The 25,130-nt window shown below is 42.2% G+C and overlaps 3 protein-coding genes across 4 annotated transcripts in view; all 3 read left to right on the top strand.

Moving 5' to 3' along the window:
- Positions 1-13,368, top strand: part of LOC111230510 (Na(+)/H(+) exchanger beta-like) — a 22,765-nt gene extending 9,397 nt beyond the window's left edge. Inside the window, exons 2-12 of the mRNA XM_022757268.1 lie at positions 4,904-5,364; positions 6,502-6,752; positions 7,571-7,788; positions 7,989-8,185; positions 9,611-9,700; positions 10,041-10,111; positions 10,698-10,871; positions 11,266-11,380; positions 11,469-11,567; positions 11,729-11,801; positions 12,519-13,368. Of these exons, the coding sequence (XP_022612989.1) occupies positions 4,904-5,364; positions 6,502-6,752; positions 7,571-7,788; positions 7,989-8,185; positions 9,611-9,700; positions 10,041-10,111; positions 10,698-10,871; positions 11,266-11,380; positions 11,469-11,567; positions 11,729-11,801; positions 12,519-12,790 (2,021 nt within the window). The 3' untranslated portion in view covers positions 12,791-13,368. The remainder of the gene's footprint in view (positions 1-4,903; positions 5,365-6,501; positions 6,753-7,570; positions 7,789-7,988; positions 8,186-9,610; positions 9,701-10,040; positions 10,112-10,697; positions 10,872-11,265; positions 11,381-11,468; positions 11,568-11,728; positions 11,802-12,518) is intronic.
- A 1,672-nt stretch (positions 13,369-15,040) lies between these two features.
- LOC111230594 (fatty acid-binding protein, liver-like) lies at positions 15,041-16,002 on the top strand. The gene is made up of 4 exons (XM_022757381.1): positions 15,041-15,107; positions 15,186-15,358; positions 15,760-15,849; positions 15,952-16,002. The coding sequence occupies exons 1-4, from the start codon at positions 15,041-15,043 to the stop codon at positions 16,000-16,002; spliced, it is 381 nt and encodes a 126-aa protein (XP_022613102.1).
- Positions 16,003-17,786: 1,784 nt separating this feature from the next.
- LOC111230553 (serine/arginine-rich splicing factor 10-like) lies at positions 17,787-24,710 on the top strand. 2 transcript variants are annotated; one of them, XM_022757323.1, is made up of 6 exons: positions 17,787-17,891; positions 20,445-20,549; positions 21,597-21,700; positions 22,550-22,721; positions 22,817-22,870; positions 23,439-24,710. In XM_022757323.1, the coding sequence occupies exons 1-6, from the start codon at positions 17,827-17,829 to the stop codon at positions 23,665-23,667; spliced, it is 729 nt and encodes a 242-aa protein (XP_022613044.1). In that variant the 5' UTR covers positions 17,787-17,826; the 3' UTR covers positions 23,668-24,710. The 2 variants fall into 2 exon arrangements, with proteins under 2 accessions (XP_022613044.1, XP_022613045.1); XM_022757324.1 differs by lacking the exon at positions 20,445-20,549 and adding an exon at positions 20,706-20,993 and having other exon boundaries at positions 17,815-17,891; positions 21,594-21,700.
- The last annotated feature ends 420 nt before the right edge of the window (positions 24,711-25,130 follow it).

Genomic DNA, 25,130 nt, shown 5'->3' with positions numbered 1-25,130 from the left:
CTCAAATTTTCGACACAAATGGCAATTCATATTTACTATATTTATGACTGGGATAAACAGGAAGTTGACCTGGACTAGTCTGAAGGCGGAGGAACGACCATTACGGAGATGATTGCTTAGTTTTTAATGTAAATCTCAGATTCTAAATGTAATAGCGGAGTTGAAAGGTGTAAATGATGTTTAAAGTGTAAAGAAGTAGTAAAAACTCAGGTAAAGTCCAAATAAAACAAAGTCATATATAAATACAGAACTTGTACTCGACGTTAACTTTCCGCCTTCCTTTGACTCACCACAAAGGTGACGCGTCGACTTGAGCAGCCGACTCCCTCCGAACACGAGGATGTGCAGCAGCTCGTTGATGTGATCTCTCGAAACACGGCTCAAACTAAAGACGAGGACGCCACCGCACAAGGAGGTCGACGGCCGAGACGATGGAGCGAAGAGCAGCAGCGGACAGCAGGTCAAAACGCCGCTCAGCTGGCCCCTGATCGATCTGACCACACGCCGTACATTCATCCCGCCCAACGAAAGGAAGGCGAGTTCCACACGTAGCCACCACCGGGCAAACCAGGATGGGTGCCCTGTCTCATGAAGGGCGCGGCGTAGGGCAGGAAGTAGCCGCTTGTCCAGGATGATAGGCGCGGGAGCCAGCAGGTAGAGGAAGAAGAGCTGTGGAGTCCAGGATGGGGCTCCTCTCCGATCGCTTTGATTGATGCCGCCGACGAGCAGACCGACCACGATCAGCAGACAGCTCTCTCAGTAAGGAACCACGTGAGACACTCGGGGCGGGGATGATGTGGAAACCTGCAGAAGGCAATTAATAATTTACTTTATTATCAATTAAGCCTTGCTGTGAATTATTCCTCAACTAGTGCATTCTGTCGTAAAAGAATGGCAGAAAGAGTGGATCCAGTATAATAATGAATTGATAATTCAAATCCCGAAAGTGACACTTTAATAAGTCTTGTGTTATCCAAAGCCACAATATATCACTTTATCATCATACTATGACAAAGAAAAGTATGAAGTCTTCACTTTGAGGAATCTGGAACCCAAGCAGGATGTGATTTACCGTCGGCCAAGAGGCTCCCTCATGATAGAAGTGTTCTGTTAGTGACTTGAACTGTACAAGATCATAGAAAGTTCTAAACAGCCTCTCTTGACATTCACACATGGAGGATTAATCCTTCATAATGTGTCGGGAAAGCAGGGATGGAGAGAATTCTTTTAGTTTTTACACAACTATTTAGAGAAAAACATCTTCTATCAACACAACATCATTTCCCTGTTTACCTAAGACATGAAAAACATGAAACAGCCATAATGATTTAAATGTATTTATTGAAAGTTGAAAATGACAAGAACATTCTGTAACTGCTGGGATTTATTATACAACAGATCCAGATTTCGAGATCCAGGTTTCATGTCCCAGGCTGTCTTGCTCCAGAACCTCAGTCATAGTGAAGTGGGCAGCTCAGGTTCCTTTATAATCTTCCTGATCTTTTATTTGAAACTGAAAACTTTATCTCAGGCTCAAACTTGTTTTATAAGTCAATTTTAAATCCAACAGCAGCTTGGTGTTCACTGTCAGACAGACACTGAGGACGCGAGGCAGAGACTTCAGAACCTTCACCCTCGATACAGTCAGTCAGTCAGTCATCAGTCCAGTCAGTCAGTTCAGATCGGTTTAGTTCTCTGTGTTGTACTAGCAGTTGAAAAAGAAATAGAGAGACGCAGACTACGACGTCCTCATGACAAATGTAACATGTTGTGGCTAACATGCTGCAAGAAACAAAACGGACTGTCTGTCCATCCCTGTTCTCTCTCTCCTCTGTCTCTCTCTCTCTCTGTCTCTCGTCTATCTCTATTGCTCTCTCTCTGTCTCTCTCTCTCTCTCTCTCTCTCTGTCTCTCATCTCCTCTCTCTCTCTCCCTCTCTCTTCCTCTCCTCTCTTCTTCTCTGTCTCGCGTCTCTCTCTCATCCTGCTCTGCTCTCTCTGTGCTCTCTCTCTCTGCTCTTCTCTCTTCTGTCTCTTTCTCTCTCTCTCCTGTCTCTCTCTCTGTCTCTCTCTCTCTCTCTCTCTCTCTGTCTCTCTCTCCTCTGTCTCTCTCTCTGTCTGTATTTCTTCACTTGTTTGGTCTTTATCATTTAGTCCCTTTGACTTCTGGTATAATGTGACGACATTTCTCAGTTTTCAAATTATTTTACTAGAACCACATGCACCCACATTAATCAAGAAGAAAATCATCACACAGCTCCCAGTCGCCTGAACAAAGAATCAGTCAGCAGCCAAAGTCCCCTTAATATTAACACATCCGTCCGATAATAGATAGTGACTTGTTCTCTGTCAGTGTGAGTCATGTGACCGAGGTCCAGGCTGCTGTAACCAACGTTTTCCACCGTGTTTAGTCAGTGGTTCCCGTGGCCCCCCCTCCACTCTGCACACTGAGATCTTTGTTATCGACCGTTGCGACTCGGACAGGAAGTTGGACCGGCCCCGAGGGACGCCGGCTGGACGACAGATAAGATGGTGGAGAGCTTCAGTGACGGAGCACAGAGAGATTCCTGCACTGATCAGCCCCGAGCTCAGCGTCGCCCCTCTGTGTTCCAACGGTAGATAAACTGGCAGCCTGAACATCGTCCTGTGAGTTCAGCTCAGACGCTGCTCAGAGTGGGTACAGTGAGAACACCACACTGAGCACTGCTGTGACCTCGTGGACCGACGCTTGCTAAAAAACCCCCCCCCCCCCCCATTAAAGGTAAAAACTGCCCAAAATTTGTCAATATAGTCAAAAATAGTCAAATTTTGATAGTTTCATAGTTTGTAATTTATTGAACAAAAATGTCAAATATTCTCAGATGTAACACTCTGATATTTGTAAAGAATTGAAAATGAAAATAAAAATTGTGTATCATAAGGTTTTAAACTGGCTGAAACTTTACGACATTACCATGAGCTGCGAATATAAAATCCAATTTCTCACAAATTGTAAACATTTGATGGACTAAATGATCAATAGAGAAAATAATTGGCAGATTAGTAAAGAAATAAAACAGAAAGTAGCAGCGTCGGTCCACGAGGTCACAGCAGTGCTCAGTGTGGTGTTCTCACTGTGACCCACTCTGAGCAGCGTCTGAGCTGAACTCACAGGACGATGTTCAGGCTGCAGTTTATTCTACCGTTGGAACACAGAGGGCGACGCTGAGCTCGGGGCTGATCAGCTGCAGGAATCTCTCTGTGCTCCGTCACTGAAGCTCTCCACCATCTTATCTGTCCGTCCAGCCGGCGTCCCTCGGGGCCGGTCCAACTTCCTGTCCGAGTGCAACGGTCGATAACAAAGATCTCAGTGTGCAGAGTGGGGGGGGGGGCACGGGACCACTGACTGAAACACGGTGGAAAACGTTGGTTACAGCAGCCTGGACCTCGGTCACATGACTCACACTGACAGAGAACAAGTCACTATTCTATTATAGGACGGATGTGTTAATATTAAAGGGACTTTGGCTGCTGACTGATTCTTGTTCAGGACTGGGAGTGATGATGATTTTCTTCTTGATTAATCAAGTGGTTTGTAAAATAATTTGAAAACTGAGAAATGTCGTCACATTTACCCAGAAGTCAAAGGGACTAAATGATAAAGACAAACAGTGAAGAAAATACAGACAGAGAGAGAGAGAAGAGAGAGAGAGCAGAGAGAGAGACAGAGAGAGAGAAAGAAGAAAGAGACAGAGAGAGAAGAAGACAGAGAGCAAGAGAGCAGCAGAGAGAGAGAGCAGGAGGTGAGCGACAGAGAGCGAGACAGAGAGACAGAAGAGAGGAAGAGAGGGAGACAGAACGAGAGGACGATGAGAAAGCAGAGAGAGAGAGAGAGGAGGAAGCAAGAGAGAGAGCAATAGAGATGAGAAGAGACAAGAGAGAGAGATGACAGAGAGAGAGAGAGAACAGGGATGGACAGACAGTCCGTTTTGTTTCTTTGCAGCATGTTAGCAAACATGCGTTATCAATGTTGCATAGAGGACGTCTGTTGCAGTTCTCTATTTCTTTTCAACTGCTAGGTACAACACAGAGATAAAGCGACTGACTGACTGACTGACTGACTGACTGACTGACTGTACGAGGTGAAGGTCTGAAGTCTGTCTCGTGTCCTGCAGTGTCTCTGACAGTGAACACCAGCTGCTGTTGGATTTAAATTGACTTATAAAACAAGTTTGAGCCTGAGATAAAGTTTTCAGTTCAAATAAAAGATCAGAAGATTATAAAGGAACCTGAGCTGCCACTTCACTGACTGAGGTTCTGGCAGCAGACAGACTGGACTGAGACCTGGATCTGATCTGGATCTGGTTGTATAATAAATCCCAGCAGTTACAGAATGTTCTTGTCATTTTCACTTTCAATAAAATACATTTAAATCATTATGGCTGTTATGTTTTCATGTCTTAGGTAAAACAGGGAAATGATGTTGTGTGATAGAAGATGTTTTTCTCTAAAATAAGTTGTGTAAAACCTAAAGAATTCTCTCTCCCTGCTCCGACACATTAATGAAGGATTAATCCTCCATGTGTGAATGTCAGAGAGGCTGTTTAGACTTTCTATGATCTGTAGTTCAAGGTTCACTACAGACACTTATCATGAGGGAGCTCTTGGCCGACGTAAATCACCTGCTGGTTCCAGATTCCTCAAAGTGAAGACTTCATACTTTTCTTTGTCATATATGATGATAAAGTGAATATATGTGGCTTTGGATAACACAAGACATTTTAAAGTGTCACTTTGGGATGTGAGAAATTATAATTCATTATTATAATGGACACTTTTCTGCCATTCTTTTAGACAAAATGACTAGTTGAGGAAATAATCAGCAGGTTAATTGATAATAAAGTAATTATTAATTGCTCTCTGCAGGTTTCCACATCATCCCCCGAGTGTCTCACGTGGTCCCAGAGAGCTGTCTGCTGATCGTGGTCGGTCTGCTCGTCGGCGGCATCATCAAAGCGATCGGAGAGGAAGCCCCCATCCTGGACTCCAAGCTCTTCTTCCTCTACCTGCTGCCGCCTATCATCCTGGACGCCGGCTACTTCCTGCCCATCCGCCCCTTCATGGAGAACATGGGCACCATCCTGGTGTTCGCGGTGGTGGGCACGCTGTGGAACGCCTTCTTCGTGGGCGGGATGATGTACGGCGTGTGTCAGATCGAAGGGGCCCAGCTGAGCGGCGTTGACCTGCTGTCCTGCCTGCTCTTCGGCTCCATCGTCTCGGCCGTCGACCCCGTGGCCGTCCTCGCCGTGTTCGAGGAGATCCACATCAACGAGCTGCTGCACATCCTCGTGTTCGGGGAGTCGCTGCTCAACGACGCCGTCACCGTGGTGAGTCAAAGGAAGGCGGAAAGTAACTGAGTACAGTTCTGTATTTATATATGACCTTGTTTTATTTGGACTTTACCTGAGTTTTTACTACTTCTTTACACTTTAACTCATTTACACTTTAACTCCGCTACATTTTAGATCGAGATTTTACATTAAACTACAATCATCTCCTCGTGGTCGTATCCCTCCGCCTCTCAGACTAGTTCCAGGTCACTTCCTGTTTATCCAGAGTCATAAAATATAAAATATGAACCATTTGTGTGAAATTTTGTTGTGTTTTGTGAGGTCACTCCGACCTCTGACCTTTGACCACCAAAATCTAATCGGTTCATCCTTGAGTTCAGGCGGATGTTTGTGCCGAATGTGAAGAAGTTCCATCGAGATGTTTCTGATGATGATAAATTTTAATTATAATTTCAGCTGCAATAAACAAACGTTGAGGGTCTGTTCAGAGGAACGAGCCGATTAACACTGTGGTTTCTGATTTATTGATCCATGATCCTTGACTGCAGCGCTGCACAGTGACAGTGATTATAGCATCTATATCACTGGTGCAGACATGAGAGCAGGAAGGAACGACTGAAGATTAATGAGAATATAAATCTGAACCATGATCAGTATAAAAATACAGACTCTGTCAGTGAAGGACGTGCAGCAGTTCATGAGAAAATAATTAAACTGTCGAAGTAAAAAGGCCGTTTCACGATATCTGGATTCTTTTTATTCCTCGGAGGAAACGACATTCAGGAGGAGGCCATTTTGTTTTGAGGTCGTAGGTCTCTTCCTGATGGACACGATCTCTCAGTGACGCCTTGAAGGAACTCGCGGATGAACTGATTAGATTTTGGTGGCTAAAGGTCAAAGGTCACGGTGACCGCACAAGACACTTTTTAGCCGTTACTCAAGACTTCACAGAAATTCTGACAAAATTTCACACAAATGGTTCATATTTTATATTTTATGACTCTGGATGAACAGGAAGTGACCTGGAACTAGTCTGAGTGCAGGACACGCCCACGAGGAGGTGGACTCTAGTTCTTTGGACGTTCCGTCTAATCACCAGATGAGGTAATTAAAAGACAATAAAAGAATCATCCACATCTAATCCCCCCCCCCCCCCCCCCCCCCCCCCCGCAGGTCCTGTATCACCTGTTCGAGGAGTTTTCCCACGCAGGGACGGTGACCGTGGGCGACGCCCTCCTCGGTGTCGTCTGTTTCTTGGTGGTGTCCCTGGGGGGCATCATGGTGGGGGCCATCTACGGCGTCCTGGGAGCTTTCACTTCCCGCTTCACCTCTCACACCCGCGTCATCGAGCCCCTGTTTGTTTTCCTCTACAGCTACATGGCGTACCTCTCTGCCGAGGTCTTCCACCTGTCGGGCATCATGTCGTAAGTCCGAGTCGGCAGCGACGCCTCGAAAAATCTGGTTCATCCTGTTTGACTGATGAAAAACAGACGCACATAGATACATATATATACATATATACATATATATATATATATATATATATATATATTCTGAACCTTTATTTATCCGGGACCAGACAGAACGTTTAAACCAGTTGATCTGAAACCTTTTCATCTCAGACTTCATGAAAAGGTTTCACTGTCTGTCTTTGGAGGGGAGATAATGAAACATGACAATTCAGTGTGATTTCATTTATTTATTAAATTAAATTGCATTTATTTATTTGTAAATGATTGAATTATTTATTAATTATTGCATCGCAAGATATTTTTTAATTAGTTTTACAAGACAGTTTAAATTTGAAACTTTATCTGGGTAAAAATGTTTCGGTCAAATCATCAACTTTTCTAATAATTGATTAATCACCAAATATTACGTTTCTAACTTCTCAGTTGTGAAGATTTGCTGCTTTATTTTATTTTATATTGTTGTACATTTTATTCCTTCAGTGTTTGATTGTTGGTCAAATAAAACTGAAGGTGTAACCATCGACTTTTCCAACATTTTATAAAACAAACTATAAACTGATTCATCGAGATAATAATCTGCAGAATAATTGATAATTGAAATAAGTTTTAGTTGCAGCTTTAAATTGGCTTCACTTCTGCATTACAGACACTTATGATGTGTTTTATTTTAACATACAAATATTTTCTGATGCAGCTTTAAATGAACAGAAACTTTCTCTCTCCATATTAACACGTTTATCACTTCCCTTCTTTCCCTCCGTCCTGATCAGGTTGATTGCGTGCGGCGTGATGATGCGTCCGTACGTGGAGGCCAACATCTCCCACAAGTCCTACACCACCATCAAATACTTCCTGAAGATGTGGAGCAGCGTCAGCGAGACGCTCATCTTCATCTTCCTGGGCGTTTCCACCGTGGCCGGTCCTCACGCCTGGAACTGGACCTTTGTCATTTTCACCGTCATCATCTGTTTAGTGTCGAGAGTTCTGGGTCAGTACGAAGAAACTTGGCCTGACAACATGTTTTAAATAAATATCACTGATTTATTGAAGTCAATATGTGAAAGTATTGATGATGGCACCTGACTGCTGGTTGTCCTGTCTATATTTGTCTTTTCATAAATTTAGTAAAATATAAACTCATGTAAGTTAAGTTTTCTTAACTTCACCCTGTTGTTTCCTGTGTGTCAGGCGTCATCGGTCTCACCTACGTCATCAATAAATTCCGTATTGTCAAGTTGACCAAGAAGGACCAGTTCATCGTGGCCTACGGTGGCCTGCGAGGTGCCATCGCCTTCTCTCTGGGCTTCCTGCTGACCAACAGCAAGTTGAAGAACATGTTCCTCACCGCCATCATCACCGTCATCTTCTTCACTGTGTTTGTGCAGGTGAGAGAAAGTAGAACTGAACTCCAGTACGTCACGTTTATTCATATAATACTGAAGAAAAGGGGTACGACATTCGTTTCATAGAATCTAAATCTTGGCATAAAGATGCTTAAGATGAAATATTTTAGAAAATAAATCAAGAAAATGGACAAATTGATTAACCCTCACATACTGTTCATGTTTCTGCCTCCACAGTAAGAGCTCCCTCATGATAAGTGTCTGTAGTGAACCTTGAACTACAGATCATAGAAAGTATAAACAGCCTCTCTGACATTCACACATGGAGGATTAATCCTTCATTAATGTGTCGGAGCAGGGAGAGAGAATTCTTTAGCTTTTCATCACTGGTTTTTGTAGAAAAACATCTACTGCACCGTGTGCAGGTGCAGATCTGGTGTCTGTGTCGAGGCGCCCTCTGACCTCTGTGTGACCTCTGTTCCTTATGTGCACCATATATGATCACTCCTATGCTGTTTGACTCTGTCACTGTTTCCAGATCCCCCATGACCCTTCAGAGACCAGCAGGTGCCTGTCTCTGGGGGAACCTGGGCAGATGTGGCGGGAACACAGACAGTTGTGGTGACAGTGTCGAGGTCCCCCTTGAACTCTGTCACCACTGTCCCATAACAAATACACACAGACAGGGCATGTACAGTTTCACAGTTTCAAGATCCCCTAAAACCTCCATGTTCCTTCATCTGACGCACAGATCTAATATCTGTGGATCTACAATCCACTTCAATAGATACGGCTCAGATTTGACCTGAACAGCCTCAATGTACAAACATTCACAGCACCTGAACAAAAGTATAAAATATTATAATATTTTCATTTTGGTGTATTTTGGGTCACTTTAGGAAAAGTCATAAAAGACATTTATGGTATTTTTCCTGCTGTCAAATGTCAGAACGTGTTAAATTTGACCTGAACAATATGTAAGGGTTTCCATATTATTATTATTATTATTATTATTATTATTATTATTATTATTATTATTATTATTATTATTATTAGTGTTATAAGAAGAGAAAAATTATTTTGTATAACGCCTCTCAAAGTCAATGTTACAAAGTGTTTCACACAAAACGATAAAAACAAAGATACAGGGATTAAAATAAACGAGATATAATAAAAATGATAAGACGTCAAACATAAAAACAACATTAATTCAGGCTAATTAGTTAAATAAGCTTTAAGAAGTGATTAATGTAAATGACTTTATACAGAAATAAGTTACCATAAACGATAATTATTTTTTTACATCCATTTATTTTTCCTGTTCAGTCATGTTTGTTCTTCCATACAAAGTAACACATGGTGTTTACTGCCCTCTGGTGGTGACGGGGAGGAGCCGCACCAACCTGCACTCATCAGCTCAGGTGTGTTAAAGCTGCTGCACTGCTTCACTCCAGTGTCTGTCCTCAGGGGATGACCATCCGGCCTCTGGTGGAGCTCCTGGCAGTGAAGAAGAAGAAGGAGAGCAAAGGGTCAATTAACGAGGAGATTCACACACAGGTGAGATGTGTGGTGGTGAATTACCGTCACCATGACGATGTAAACACAGGTGATGTGTCAACCTTAAAAACCAACATTTAAAAAGAAAGGTTTTTGTTTGCTTGGTGAATTAATTTGGCGTCTAGTAATAAAGTTTTTGTCATTAACATTTTTTATGTCATGGTGACATCAACACATAAAACAGGACTTTAATTACAAAACAATTAAGTTCAAACATCTGGTGATTTTGGGCTTTTTCAACTGTTTTAGAACCAGTGAAAGATCCTTTTATGAAAAGAGGAATTTCCTCCTTTTTATTATGTTTTTTTTTTGTGACTATAAAAACTCATTTTGTCTTTAGTTCCTGGATCATCTCCTCACGGGGATTGAAGACATCTGTGGACACTATGGACACCATCACTGGAAAGACAAGTACGATGCTCCGCCTCCTCACCGTTACCGAGGGATTCCCTCTCTGTGGCGTCTGTATATCACTGTTATTAGGATGGTTGTAGTGTTTAACACACACATGTACAGAGAGAGAGAGAAGTTCACTGTTCACTCTGAATCTGTTGAACATTTACAAAGCACCAGAATGGAGCAGAGAAATGTCCCTCGTGTCCATTTCAAAGCCAGTTCTATCTGCTGAGAACTGTGTAAAGAGGCTGTAAATTAAATGGAAACCTACTAATATCATATATAGTCATTTAAGGCTGTTATGAAAAGATATTGTTAATTTATTTTAACAGAATGTGATCCAGCAGAAATCAGCCTCATCCTGCAGCTGTGATGGTTTAGTGACAGGAAGTCGTTTTGCTAAATTAAAATCCTGCTGATGTAAATGTAAGAAACCACAAAATCCAAATTCTGGACCTGGTCAGACTGAACACCCGCCCACTCTTTGTGTTTGTTTGAAGCAGCCTCATGAAGGTGGGCGGGGCTGATGGAGAGTGTAAACATCTGCACCTTCTGTAAAACAGAAACACCTTCATGACCGGTGAATGTCCTCTGTGCTCAGGCTCAACCGCTTCAACAAGGCCTACGTGAAGAGGTGGCTGATCGCCGGCGAGCGCTCCACCGAGCCGCAGCTCATCTCCTTCTACAACAAGATGGAGATGAAACAGGCCATGATGCTGGTGGAGAGCGGGAGCGCCGCCAAGCTGCCCGCCATCGTGTCCTCCGTCTCCATGCAGTGAGTCCCTGTTTATTCTAAAATAAAGAACCAAACTTAAAGTCTAATATGCGTCAGTGGATCTCAACTTTACAGGTGAGGAGCTGCCAAAAACATTTATGCTGCACAAAATTATATTTATCTTTATAGACCTGATTGTTTTTCTTTTCCTTTCTTATGAATTACTTAATAATTTGAACTCTGTTGCTTTTAAAAAGTGTTCAAATAATTAATAATAATTCATCAGAAGCCAAACCACTGATTCAGGCTCCTTTTGTGCTTCAGAGCAGTTAAAAGCTCAAAGAAAGGCTCTTAATAAAAGAAGATTATGAGATAATTTGTTGGTTTTATTAGAAGTAATCTTCCTGTCTCTGTGTATTAAGACATTAATGATATGTTATGTGTGTCTCTGCAGGAACATCCAGCCTAAAGGTCCGGTCAGACAGCGAGCGATACCGAGCATCTCCAAGAGCCGTGAGCAAGAGATCAGGAAGATCCTGCGAGTGAACCTGCAGAACACCAGACAGAGGGTGAGGGAGGAGTTCAGGAAGAGTTCAGGACTCATTTCCTGATGTGTCTGAACTTTCTGACGCTCGTGTTGATGTCTCTGCTCCTCAGCTTCGCTCCTACAGCAGACACGACCTGATGATCGACCCGTTTGAGGACAATGTGAGTGAGGTTCGCTTCAGGAAGCAGAGGGTGGAGATGGAGAGGAGGGTGAGTTTCCTACATGGACCGCACATTATAGGTTGATTCTGCTGTTGCTAACATGAATGGTTGAACGATCTGGACACGAGCTTCAGCTCGTGTCCAGATCGTTCAACCTCCACCTGCTCTGAATTAAAGTGCTTCCTCACTCTGTCACGTCCCGTCCACAGATGAGTCACTACCTCACGGTTCCTGCAAACCGTCAGGAAACTCCACCAGTGAGAAAAGTCTGCTTCGAACCAGGTCTGTAATGGTTCTCATCAACATACATCTGCTCATGTGAGTCAAGGCTCATGAGAAAACAGAGTTTTCACTCTGGACGTATTTCTGGTTGAAAACAGGACGTTGAACATAACTGAAGAAGAAAAGGATTTTAAAAGCAGAACTTTAAACACTTTAGAAAACATACAGGACAAATGGGAAAGAGATCAACCGTACAATATCAATGAGGATTGATCGATGTGTGTAAACTCCAGTGGAAATGCACCAACTCTGATGATGGCGGGAGTTTGGGTGGGAACGTATTATTCATGTCTTTATTACACCAAAACAGGAAACACACGTTACGGGAAGATATGAAGTGTTGGAGACAGGAAACAAACCAGTGGCGTGTATTCTGGGACTGTCCAGTGATTCTGGCTCGAGTTTCACAAACACTAAAAAGTGGATTTGACACTGATCTTTTCAGGAACTGTATTACCTTTGGAAAACTGAGTTTATTATACTTTGGACCAAATGGATCAAATATGTAAAAGGCCTTTAAGGGAAGATTTTTACTTAATTTAATAGATTTCCTTCCAGCTCTGTGTATTAGGATTTGTAAAATAGGACTTTACTTGTAACTGAGTATTTTAAAATTGTGGCACTTTGACTTTTTCCACGACTTGCCAGAGAAACTAAATAAAGACGCCTGTAGACGCTAAAGCTCTAATACATTAAAACATTATCTCTGCTTTCCAGAACACCAGGTTTACACCTACGATGACGGTGAGAGCCCGAGGGGGCGGGACTCTCGGCCTCAGCCCCGCCCTCCTGATGCCGTCAGCCTGTTGAACGAGTCTCAGCCGCGGCCCAATCAGAGCAGCACGCCGCGAGCTGAAGGCGACATGGAGCTGAAGGCGAAGGCTCCAGACGATCAGGAGGAGCAGGAGCAACTGAAGCTATCACGCTGCCTCAGTGACCCGGGTCCAAACCAGGAGGGGGCGGGGGAGGGGGACTCCTTCCTGTCATGATGAAGCACAAACATACAGTACTTGAAAGTGAAGGATGTTTTCTCGTCATCACTCGTGATCTGACTCGATGGAAGTCGTAGCAAAGCTTCATATTTATATTTCAGTATTATTTTTTATCTTGTGATATGGGATTTTGGATTTTGTCTTTTTCACAACTTATGATTTTATCATAGTTACTACCAAAGCAGGCTCCACCGGCCGTCTGCTGCTTCAGGATCATGTGACTGGAATGAGCCACATTTTGTCTCAACATGCAGATCTGCAACAAGTCCCACAACAAAGACAGAGCACTTCTTTTAACAAACTTGAAGCACCAGACGGGTGGAGTTTACCCACCTCAAAGCACAGTATAACTACGCCGTAAAGTAGAGCCCGAACGATATGTCAGAAAGGCAACAGCAAACAACGTCACAGGCGTTTTTAAGATATGTTTGAGTTCATGTGTCTGTCAACAATTTGATCCAGACTGAAAAATCTTACTGGACAAACTGCCATGAAAGTTTGTACAAACATTCATGGTCCCCAGAGGATGAATCTCTCTCACTTTGGTGATCCTCTGACGTTTCCTTTCGTGCCACCATGAGGTTCACATTTGTGCTTTTAAGTGAAATATCTGAAAAACCACTGTCATGAAATTTGGTTCAGACATGCATGTTCCCCTCAGGATGAACCGTAATCACCTTTAACTTTTTACCCAGCATCCCCTTCAGGTCAAACGATCAATTTGTCCCCTCGGTTTCTGACCAAATATCTAATCTCATTCCTATCAGCCTTAGCTTCTGTGCTAATTAGCAAATGTTAGCATGCTAACAGCCTAAACTAATATGAGGACGGTGCACATTTTACCTGCTTGGCATCAGCGCGTTAACATTGTCATTGTGAGCATGTTAGCATCCTGACATTAGCATGTAGCTCAAAGCACAGCTGTACCTACACACAGACTCTTTAACTATAAAGTGCTGCTCTGTAAATATCTAAAAAACTAAACCAACGTTAATGACTTCTTGATTAATGATTGTTTGTGTGTTGTTTCATTTTTGAACTCTAATATCAATGTTGGTAAATGCCTTAAAACTCCTTACTGACAGGCCATAATATCAAGTGTAAAATACTGAAGTCGACTCAGTTTGTTTGGATAGAAAACACCATTCTGCTAATTCAAGAATGTTAAATTAGCTTCTTAAAAGTCAAAGCTGCAGATATTGTTGGACCGACATCTGTGAAGAAGCTTCGCACTGTTTATCTGTCGCTGCATGACCGCTCAGTGTTTTCTCAGGGACTGCAACATGGCTCCTGTTAACAGACGCCCTCTGTCCTCAGTGTGCTGCACAGTGACTGTCTGTGATGTGACTGCTTACAAGCCAAAGTGTTTTAACTGCCAACAGCTTCAGTAACATTTCCACAGTGACGTTAAATAAACAGGGTGTTTCACTGGAGGTTAAAGAGATCAGCTCTGCCTGAGCTTCAGCTGCCGAACGTTTGCCTTAAAATGTTTTTGCGTTTTGTGTTTGTTTGCAAGTTGAAGTATTTTTGTATCTTGGAAAAAAAAAGTGTCGTATTCATGAATGTTTGTCAAATGAAGAAAAAGCTTTAAATCCTGTCTGAAATAAAGGTTTGTCCCAGTCGATGTTCAGAAAGAATCTGCATTTATTATTCAGCCGTCGACAGTCCGTCTCAGAAACACCTTGAAGGAACTTCCTCAAATATGGCACGAACATTCACCTGGACTTAAGGACGAAATTATTAGATTTTGGTGGTCAAAGGTCAGAGGTCAGTGTGACCCCAGCAAACACCTTTTAGACATTACTCAAGACTTCTTCAGTAATAATGAGAACCTCTCACATGAATGCTTCATATTCTCTCTGATATCTCTATCTGGATAAACAGGGATGTGACCTGGAACTAGTCTGAGTGGCGGAGGGATACGACCACGAGGAGGTGGTTCTAGTTTTGTTGGATTTGTAGAAATGAAACACATAGTGTAGCTGGAAGAGAGAAAAGGGGGGAAAATATAAACCACCTGTACAACAACAATACTTGATCTATTGATGTGTGGAGCTGGTCTTTAAAGATGTGACACCACGGCCTGAGTAGGGACCAACAGGAAGCTGTGTCTGTTTCTCATTGGGAATTCCAGTCTAAATAACAGGGAGTTTGAAGTCCCCGACCTGCCAACCAGCAGGACGTGATGGGATTTGACAAGAACAAGAACAACATACATCCTCAGGCGACACACGCAGCAGGTTAGTTATGGACTTCAACGGCACCTGGAAGGTTTATTCTGAGGAAAACCTGGAGGAGTTCCTGAAATTAGCCGGTAAATATTGAATAAATTGCAGGATTTATTTGTCTATGAACTGTAGCAGACATCAATTATTATTAATATGATTTCAAGGTGCACCTGAAATGATTGTGAAGATGCGTAAGGAGGTGAAACCGGTGATAGTGATCGAGCAGAACGGCAAAGACTTCACCTGCACGATGAAGACTCCCGTCTGCACCCAAGTCTATTCGTTCAGCATCGGGAAAGAGTCGGAGGTGACGTCTGTGGACGGCAGGAAGTTCAAGGTGATCCGAGACTCAGACGCTGCATGCACAGTAGAAAGGCAGAGGTGAAGACAGGAGAGTTTCATGTGAGCTGATGATGCCAGTTTCTAAAGAGCATCTTTTAAATGATGGTGACAGCGGTGCAGAGATTTGACTCGGTGTTTCCTCGTGCAACTGAAGCTGAAAGAATCAGATTCATGAGGAAACAATTACCAAAAAATGTTTGCAGTGATACCTGCAAGATCTATCCAGACAGACTGAGGATGGATGGATGGATTTCGTTTTCTTCCTCTCAGTCTCCTGCAATTATTTGGTTTTGCTGGAAAATCTTCAGGATATTTGTGTAATAAACATATTTTAGCTTCAACAGTAGCAACGCTTTCTGTTCATCGTCCTCTGTCCATGTCTTTGTTCCTGAGCAGTGCACTGTCAGAGAGGAGGGCGGGAAGCTGATCGCTCAGACCGATAAGTTCACCTCTGTCCGAGAGATCCAGGGCGACGACATGGTCGAGGTTTGTGTCTTTGGTTCTTTTAAAAGCTGCTGTGAAGACGAAGGATTCAGGGTCAGAATGTGAATCATGTTTATTTGTGTCTCTGCTTCGTCACTGCTGCAGACCATCACTGCTGAATCTTTGACCTTCATCAGCAGAAGTAAACGAGTCTAATCAGCAGATCTCTCAGCCCTTCTCAGACATCAGGAAATTATGAATAAAACTGAATAAATTTGAATGATTTAAATGAACCAACATGTTTGTTTTATTCAGTCTGCTGCATGGACAAAATATAAGACCACCGGCTACTGGAGACAGACATACTGTATAAAAGGCCTTTAATACATAATCAATCAATCAATCAATCAATCAATCAGACTGTAATTGTACAGCCCTTCTGATACAAGCAATGTAACACATAGTGCTTTACAGAATAAAAGTAATAAAAAAAAACAACCCCACACACACACACACACACACCCCACACACACACCCCACACACACCCCACACACACACCCCACACACACCCCACACACACACCCCACACACACCCCACACACACACCCCACACACACCCCACACACACACCCCACACACACCCCACACACACACCCCACACACACCCCACACACACACCCCACACACACCCCACACACACACCCCACACACACCCCACACACACACCCCACACACACCCCACACACACACCCCACACACACCCCACACACACACCCCACACACACCCCACACACACACCCCACACACACCCCACACACACACCCCACACACACCCCACACACACACCCCACACACACCCCACACACACACACACACACACACACAAATGGCCAAGTCATAAATAAAAACAATAAAAATAAGACAATAATTACAGGAACTGAGGAAACACTAAAGACTGCCAGTAAAGATAACAATAGAGTGATAAAAAATAAAAATAAAATACTGCAGAGATGTAAAGTGAGTAAAACAAAAAAAGAAATAAAAGTAGAAATAAAATAAATAACCAGAAATAAAAGTGTTAGTAGGAAAACAGTCCAGAAAGTGAATATAGAGTAAAAGGCCATACCAGTAAAACAGCTTAAGATAAATAAATAGAGAGATAAATAAATACAAATAAATAAAATTCAATTAAAAGACAGACTAACATATAACAGACATTTAATATACAGACAGCACAATAAGAGTGTGATGGTTTACTTTGTTTGGGTTCCTGCTCATGAAGAAGAAGAAGGAAATGACAATGTTGATGTAGCAGCCAAACAATCACTCAAATCACAAACATGAAGACTGAGCGGAGTGAAGCTGAAGGTTAAACAGTCATAAAAAGACAAATGCCAAAAGTTTGGAAAGAATTCTGGGACATAAACAACACAGTAAGACATCTTTATAATTTGCTATAATAGCAAATGTGGATTTAGGACAAAGGCTGGACAGGAATCACAAGGAAGAGGCATCTGTCATCATCCGTCCCAGGATAGGACACACCAGACTGGAATCAGATATGAGTTGGGTACGTCTCATATTGCACATTAATAAATAATATATAAATATAGTATTGCACCTGAGAAAATTTGGTGAATATTGCAAGAAATCAACTGCAGCATGGGTAAAAAATAGTCACCTAAATAAGTACCTGAAGGTAACATGGTTAAAAGAGCGAATTTAGTTATTATTATTATTATTGTTATTGTGAGTACAATGTATTTATTTGTTTGTTTGTTTGTTTGTTTGTTTGTTTGTTTGTTTGTTTGTTTGTTTGTTTGTTTGTTTGTTTGTTTGTTCATCCATTCGTTCGTTCGTTCCGCGTCCAGTCCGGTAGGCGGAGGTAATGCAACTCCAAGATTGTTTCCGGACCGCCAGTCAAATCAAAAGAAGAAGAACCAGCAGAAGGCGCCTTGTAAGTGCGCATGCCCAGTACATTTTCTCGTTGTTGGTTTTTCCACAGCCAACATTTTCTCCTACTGTGTGGGTTAAACTTTATGGCCAGATACATGAGGCCTCCAAACACGTCTTTGTTCGTCAGAAACATCGCCGATGAGTCCAGGTGAGTCCGCATCCGGACGCGGTTACCGCCACTGATCATGCATCATAACTAACTTGAACTAACTCCTTTTAACCATGGCTATCTGAGTTAGCCTAGCAGCTAGCACATAGCCTGAAGTTAAACCGTCTTGCACAACATTTCTCTCACATTTCTCTCATAAATATTGAAACTAAAACAACAGTTGAGATCATAACATGTCTTTGTTAGGACTTTATTTGACTGAGAGCCTTTCTTTGTTTGCACGGAGATTGTGTTGCACGTTTTCACGTTAGTAAACGAGCTAACAGAGCGAGCTGAGGTTAGCTTTAAACAATACTCCACTGAGTATATGAAGCAGTTTGCGCCTAAAATACGTTTAAAATGCAGAAAAACCGGGTTGTATTTACTGGTAGACTGTGTCCCGTTACTCCGGCTAACGTTGGGTTACAAACCGTTATTTCAGTTTATTTTGATTACTTGTTTTTATTCTATTTGTACTGCAGATAACTGATTATTTTACAGTTAACGTTAGTTAACAGTAAAGAAAACGTTCGTGTGTGATGGGCAGTTGTGGAAGAAATATTTAGATGTTCCATTTCATTTCGTTTTGTGCATGAAAAATATCGACGCATAAGTGTGTTCAACACTTTAAAATATGAAAAAATTAAAGTCGTTAAATCTTATTTGGTCACGTAAATATTCATGAACTGTTACGTTAACATATAAAGAAAATTTATGAGGCTTTACTTTAACTTATAGAGTGCTGTAGAAGTAAATGTGAAGAAATGAAGGTGTATGTTGTGACTCTTAATTAATGTTGTAACTGTAAAATAGTCAATTCATAAAGTTAAAAATGAGGGAAATGGGACAAACTACAACATAATAAAACAAAATGATGTGATTCCTTGTGTCATAACAAAAGTGCCGAAAAGGTCAAGAACATATAAGCTGATTATAATAACATTATGTCATAGTGCGTTTTAAATATGTTAATTTTTTGTATAATTAATTACATGTGAACAACCGCTGCCCAAAGTCGATCAGTACAGTGTGATATGGATTCTGGGAAAATCATGTTGACCTGTAGGTTTTCTCCTCATCGTGGTGACCTCTACATTTCACACAGGAGTCATTTTTATTTGCTGAACAGTTGAGCCTTTACTTTTGATTTTAATGTAAACCTGAATGAAGCAACAATCCTGTACCTGCTTCTGTCAGTTTTTTAACTTGTTGGTAGGTTTTCACATTGAATTGCATGTTAACAAAAAAGTGTTGCCTTTCATTAAGGGGCAGTTCACCAGAAACACGGTAGAACTGATTCACAACAACAATAATACTGGAACACAAACAGCTCCTGAGGCTCTCTGTGCAGGGTTAGCAGTAGGGCTGGATATCCATTCACAACATCCAGATTCTCATTTCTTCATGATTCAGTTACATATAAATACTGTGCTCAGAATTTATTCTGGGAGCTTAAATTTCTTCTACATTCATAGTAACGAGCACTGATTCATCTGCGCTGTTTGTTATTGACAACACATCAGCCTGATATCTGCAGACAGCTGTTAGCTGCTGTTAGCTCCTCAGCAGGGACAGACTGAGTCAAGTAGAATCCACAAACTGTTCAGTCGACTTCCACGGTTTCACGTCTCGTAGTCAGAGATAATATCTCCTCAACAAACACAAACTGAGCTCAGGTTTTTTCAGTCCGTCCCTGTTGTAGATGTGATTTCTAGATCTGCTGTGGAATATCCAGAGCCAGAGAACCATCCTGAGTCTGGACCTGAGTCCTGAAAACTGCAGTGTCTCCTCAAAGACTGTAACTACTCACATCGCAGTTAAAGGACTGTAGTGACTAAGGCTACGTCCACATTACTGAGTTTTAAAACCAAAATGATCTCCATCCAGATTAACACCAGAGAACACACATACATGACCTTTCACTGCACTGAGCATGTGCGAGCTGTTGTAAACAGGAAGTAGCTTGTCTCCTCTGCAGTAAATCCTCTGAAGGTTTTCAAAATAAAACACAACCCCGGAGTTTTCAAAATAAAACACAATCCCAAAGTTTCCAAAAAACAAAACACAACCCCAGAGTTTTCAAAATAAAACGCAACCCCAGAGTTTTCAAAATAGTTGTGTGGATGGCAGGAGGAAATGTAGGAAAAGTGATGTTTTAGAGTGAACGTATGGACGTAGCCTGAGAGCGGCTAACACAGCTAGCTGTCGGCCATGTTAATGTTAACCTAAAATAAACTTTTTGTGTAATTTGTAAAGAGTCAAAAGATCGATCATTCAAATTAAAATCGCAATTATTATTTTTTTTAAATTTTCCAGCCCTAGTTAGCAACAGATAGCAGCACTAAAATCCAGAAACAAATAACACAGAAACTCTGTGGACAGGTGGATCGTTCTCCAGGTAAGACAAAAAGAAAAGGTCTTATTGTGCTTCTGGGTGAACTGTCCCTTTAGCTCTCTCACCAGCTGCTCTCCCAGCTGTTGTTACTGGTTGATGATGTAGGTAGAGTTGCCCTTGATGGTCAGTTGAGTCATAATTGTATTTACGGTGTTCAGGCCTGAGGATTTGCGGCGTGAGTTTGGCCGCTATGGGCCGATAGTAGATGTCTACATCCCACTTGACTTCTATACACGTCAACCAAGAGGATTTGCATACATTCAATATCCTTTCCCAATGAGTTTTCACTGTGTTCTCTGCTCTTCTAACAAGTGATTTACACTTTCTTTCAGCAGAGAAGATATGCTTTGATAATGTATTTTTCTTGCACATAATTTGATTGAATATCTAACACACATATTTCTCTGTTATTGCTTCAGAAAATGTAAAAGCATCCAGTTGTGGAACCGGCCACAAAGAGTAACAAAGACCTGTATAGAGTAGCTGTAAAGACAAGTCACACAGACCTTCAGGATCAGAGGGAGGGAAAAGGTTGAAAAGAGAAAGTAAAGCATGAAGAGGAAAAGGGAACGGAGACAAAGCTTGGATATGGCGGCAAAGAATGGGGAAAAGAAAAAGAGGTTTAAAAGTCGAGCAGGAAACCCGAGTCTCTCTGGGAGTCGATAAAAGAATGTAAAGATCAAGATGAAGTTCAAAGTCAAGCAAAGGTAACGAGTCTGAATTATTTTGTATCCTCCCAAGACAAATCCAAGAATCTGACATGACACCAAAATCAGCTGTCCCTGTGATATCGATGACTTTTTAATTTTGATCAAAACTATTTAAAGTATTTATGTGTTTGATTTGTTTATATATTTATTGTCCTGATCCCTCAGACTGAAGCTTGCTTCATCTTTTATCTCTACAAAGATCTACTGAGCGTCTGTTTGTTTGTTGTTGTTGTTGTTATTGTTTTTCATTTATCTTTCAGTATGAAGTAATCTATATGTAATTAATCTATATGTAATTAATCTATATATAATTCCTTGTCATTTTCAATTTACAAATCAGGTCACACAAATGAAAGAAAATGTTTGATGAATCCCTCCTTCCCTTTACCATGAATATAAAACGAGGGTGTGAACAATGTAAGAATTAAGAGCTAAACGTTTGATGATGTCACTTAAAGGGGGAATTCATGAAAACTGGAATTTATTAATGTTTTTACGCGACAGGAAATAGTTTTTATTGTTTGAGAGTAAAACATTTATGAACTTTTGTGTGGCCTTCATCAAAAATGAGAGCAAATAAAACCCTTAACCACTCAGTATATTTGAGGATGTGCGTGATGCGGAGGACGCTCTCCACAGCCTGGACAGGAAGTGGGTCTGCGGCCGGCAGATTGAGATCCAGTTTGCCCAGGGAGACAGAAAGAGTAAGTGTTTTTATCAAACACTGCATCTGCCTTCAAGTGTTTTTGCTGTGGATTCAAATTAAATTTGACCGTCAGTGGTAGAAAAAGATGTAAAATTTACTGTGTGTTCCCTTTTGGCAGCAAGTTTATTTCTCCAGCAGCATTCAGACACATGGCGATCCAAAGTGCTTCACAGAGGCAAAGAAATACATTAAGAATACAACATTAAATAGCATTTAAAAAGAATACAAACTAAAAAATATTTGAATCATAAAATCAGATAGGAGACTCGACACTATTTTAAAAGAAGTGCCCTAGAAATACGACCTCATTTAAAGACAGTGCTGTGGCTTTTAAACCTGGGGGGGGGGGGTTATTTCTTTGGGTTGTACGTGTAAGTGAATCTGGAGTTATGGTAAAAATGCGTCTTTTACAGTGTGACACAGGGAAGGTCAAGTTCACCCTGAAACAACCTGCACACCAGAGAGACGATGATCCATAAGTGAAGCGATATACACTGATGTGTAAAAACATTAGAACAGTCATTGACTTGTGTAGAAAGAGGTGGAAGGTACGAGTCTGTGCACATAAAGTTTTTGGGGGAGAAGGTAACTACGACTCCCAGGGTGCGAGAAACGTCCAATCACAGGTTGAAACTTTGATTGTTCTGTCTGTGATTCACTGTTATTTCTATATGTTTATATATAATCTGCTGATGCATGTGTGATGTATGATGCATGTTTAACTGCAGCAGTCAAACTGTTTGATGGAAAGAATCAACTGCTGCACAAACCAATGAAAACAAACAGCAGCTCTCACACTGATGTGAGGATCTAAAGCTTCTTCCTCCTCACCGCTTCTTCTCTCCAGCACCGAACCAGATGAAGGCAAAGGAACGACATTCTCCGGGCAGATCCTCCCGATACGACGACTACGATCGAGACGGCCGCCGCAGACGTTCTCGCAGCCGCAGCTACGACAGATACAGATCACGCAGCCCGTCTTACGATCGCCGCCGCAGACGGTCTGAGAGTCCTCGAGAGTGAGTTTCTCTCCCGGCGACAAAAACTTCTTCACAGTCGTTTCATTTAGATTCTTCTCTGAAGGAGAAAATAACCTCCTGGTGTCTGTCCTCAGATCTCGTGGTCGCGTGTATGGAAGAGGGCGGAGCCGGAGCCGTGAGGACGACAGGTACAACACCTCTCTTTACATGTTCACTCAGTGGCCACTTTATTAGGTACACCTACACAAACTACAAGACCTCCCTGTCTCTCTCTCCCCGTCTCTCTCTCTGTCTCTCTCTCCCTGTCTCTCTCTCTCTCTCTGTCTCTCTCTTTTCCTCCCTCTCTCTCTCTCTCACTCTCTCTCTCTGTCTCTCTCTCTGTCTCTCTCTCTGTCTCTCTCTCTCTGTCTCTCTCTCTCTCTCTCTCTCTCTGTCTCTCTCTCTCTGTCTCTCTCTGTCTCTCTCTCTGTCTCTCTCTCTGTCTCTCTGTCTCTCTCTCCCTCTCTCTCTCTCCCTCTCTCTCTCTCTCTCTCTCTCACTCTCTGTCTCTGTCTCTGTCTTTTGACTCACTGTAAAGCAACATTAAGGCTACAAACAACCCATAATGCAACAGTGTGAAAGGCTGCAGTTACACAGGCACTCTCTCCTTTCAGAGAGAACATCTGATATTGTATAGTCTTTAATATAAGACGACCCAGGGCTTTGTGAGAAGAGTATGACAGTACAGTCTTTATCCGTCTCCCTGTTTGTCCTCAGGTACAGACAGAGGCCTCGGAGAGAGTCCAGAGGCAGATCCAGATCGCGCTCCAGATCTGCGTCTCCGAGAGAGAACGTCAACCCGCCTTCGACCTCCCACTACACCGAGGAGGAGGTACGACGGACACACTCCCCCTCCCACTCCAGATCCCGGTCTGTATCAAGATCACGCTCTCGCTCGCGCTCTCGGTCCCGGTCCTGGGCCGGACGCAAGTCAGGAGGACGCTAGAAAGTGTCTGCCCCCCTCCCTCCCCCTGACCCGTCGTTCAGTCAGATGGACCCGAGCTGGTCATTTGTTTTTGACATGAATGTAACGTCCACTGAATCATTTGTAGAGAGCTTGTTTAAGAACAACGCTGGTCCTTTGCTTGTTTTTATAAAATTGTTTTGGTGATATTTCCTGATAGGAACGTGACAGTCGGCGGTTTCTGTGTTCAGTGGTAGTCGGCCAGGAATAATCTCTCTTTTTTTATATACAGTTACTGATGACTTTGTTTTTTAAACCCTATGCACCCGTTTTTTGCAAAGAAAGAACATCCAGTATTTTAAAAGGAATCCGGTCGAGAGCAGCATTTCTGTGTCTTTATCACATGCCAACACGTAATAGACTTTCTACATCACAAGTGTGGATCGCTCGTTTTTCTCCACAAGAATCAAGTGGGAACCTGCTGGAGATGATCCATCACGTCGAACGTTATCGAGATAATCTTCGACTCTTATCGGTTACAGAATCATCGCAGGTGTTTGAGCTGTAGGTGACGACTGAATGGAAAAGCACAGAGCTGCAGCGGAGACAGATGGAAGCAGACATGATGTTCACTGTGATGAATTCAGCTTCAAGTCACTTTGAGTCGGTGGTTTTTATATTATAAATGAAACTCGTGGCTGCCTGCAGAAGAGTAAGGACTACGGTCTGTGTGGCAGTTGTTGAGTGGAGGATTAAATTCACAGAAATGCTGCTTGGTGCTTTACAAGTGTTAAAATGTTGTCGACCAGTGACTTTAACCACGAGCTGTTTGAACTGTACATTGATCTGTTTTAGTTTTGTGGTGTTTTCTGTCAGTAGACCTTTTTCTAAAGGTATTTCATATTGGAACATTTCTTCTAAAATGGCGTCTGAGCGGAGGAGCAGACGTCTGTCATCGCTGTTTACACGACTGTGTTGATAGATTTTCTGAATGAATCTTGTCACTGCATGTTTTATCCTCCTAATCTTCTACCATTAGAGGGAAGAAACTGTTATTTTGAGTAATAAATTGATAATGTTCAGTATAAGGAAACAGCGCGTGGCTTCAGTTTGTGGATGCTGTGCGCCGCGGTCAGCTCGGGGTGATTCGTTCAGCTCAGTGTTGAACACAAACCAAACCAGGCTCCATGTGAAGACGAGGAAAAACTGATGCCAATCCAAAACCAGCACTCACCCCACAAAGTCATGACATCAGCAAGATTATTACTCCATGAGCGCCACCAGACCTCCCTTCACACTCCTGCTCATTCTGGTGTTTCTAATATGGAAATGTGGAAACGAGCGAGTAAAAATCTCTCTGGAAATAAGCTGCTGAATTTGCATTGAAGTCTCTGAGGCAGTCGGATGTTTCTCCCATCGCACTGAGGCTCACTGCAAACTCTGCAAGTCGCTGTGTTTTGGTAAACGCATCGTCTGAAAGACGTTCCTACGTTCTGTGAAGAAAT

The sequence above is a fragment of the Seriola dumerili genome, unplaced genomic scaffold, assembly GCF_002260705.1.
Source record: "Seriola dumerili isolate Sdu_G_001 unplaced genomic scaffold, Sdu_1.0 BDQW01000273.1, whole genome shotgun sequence".
Classification (NCBI taxonomy): domain Eukaryota; kingdom Metazoa; phylum Chordata; class Actinopteri; order Carangiformes; family Carangidae; genus Seriola; species Seriola dumerili.
Note: the sequence above shows the minus strand (reverse complement) of the source record. Positions and strands in the feature narration are given on the sequence as shown.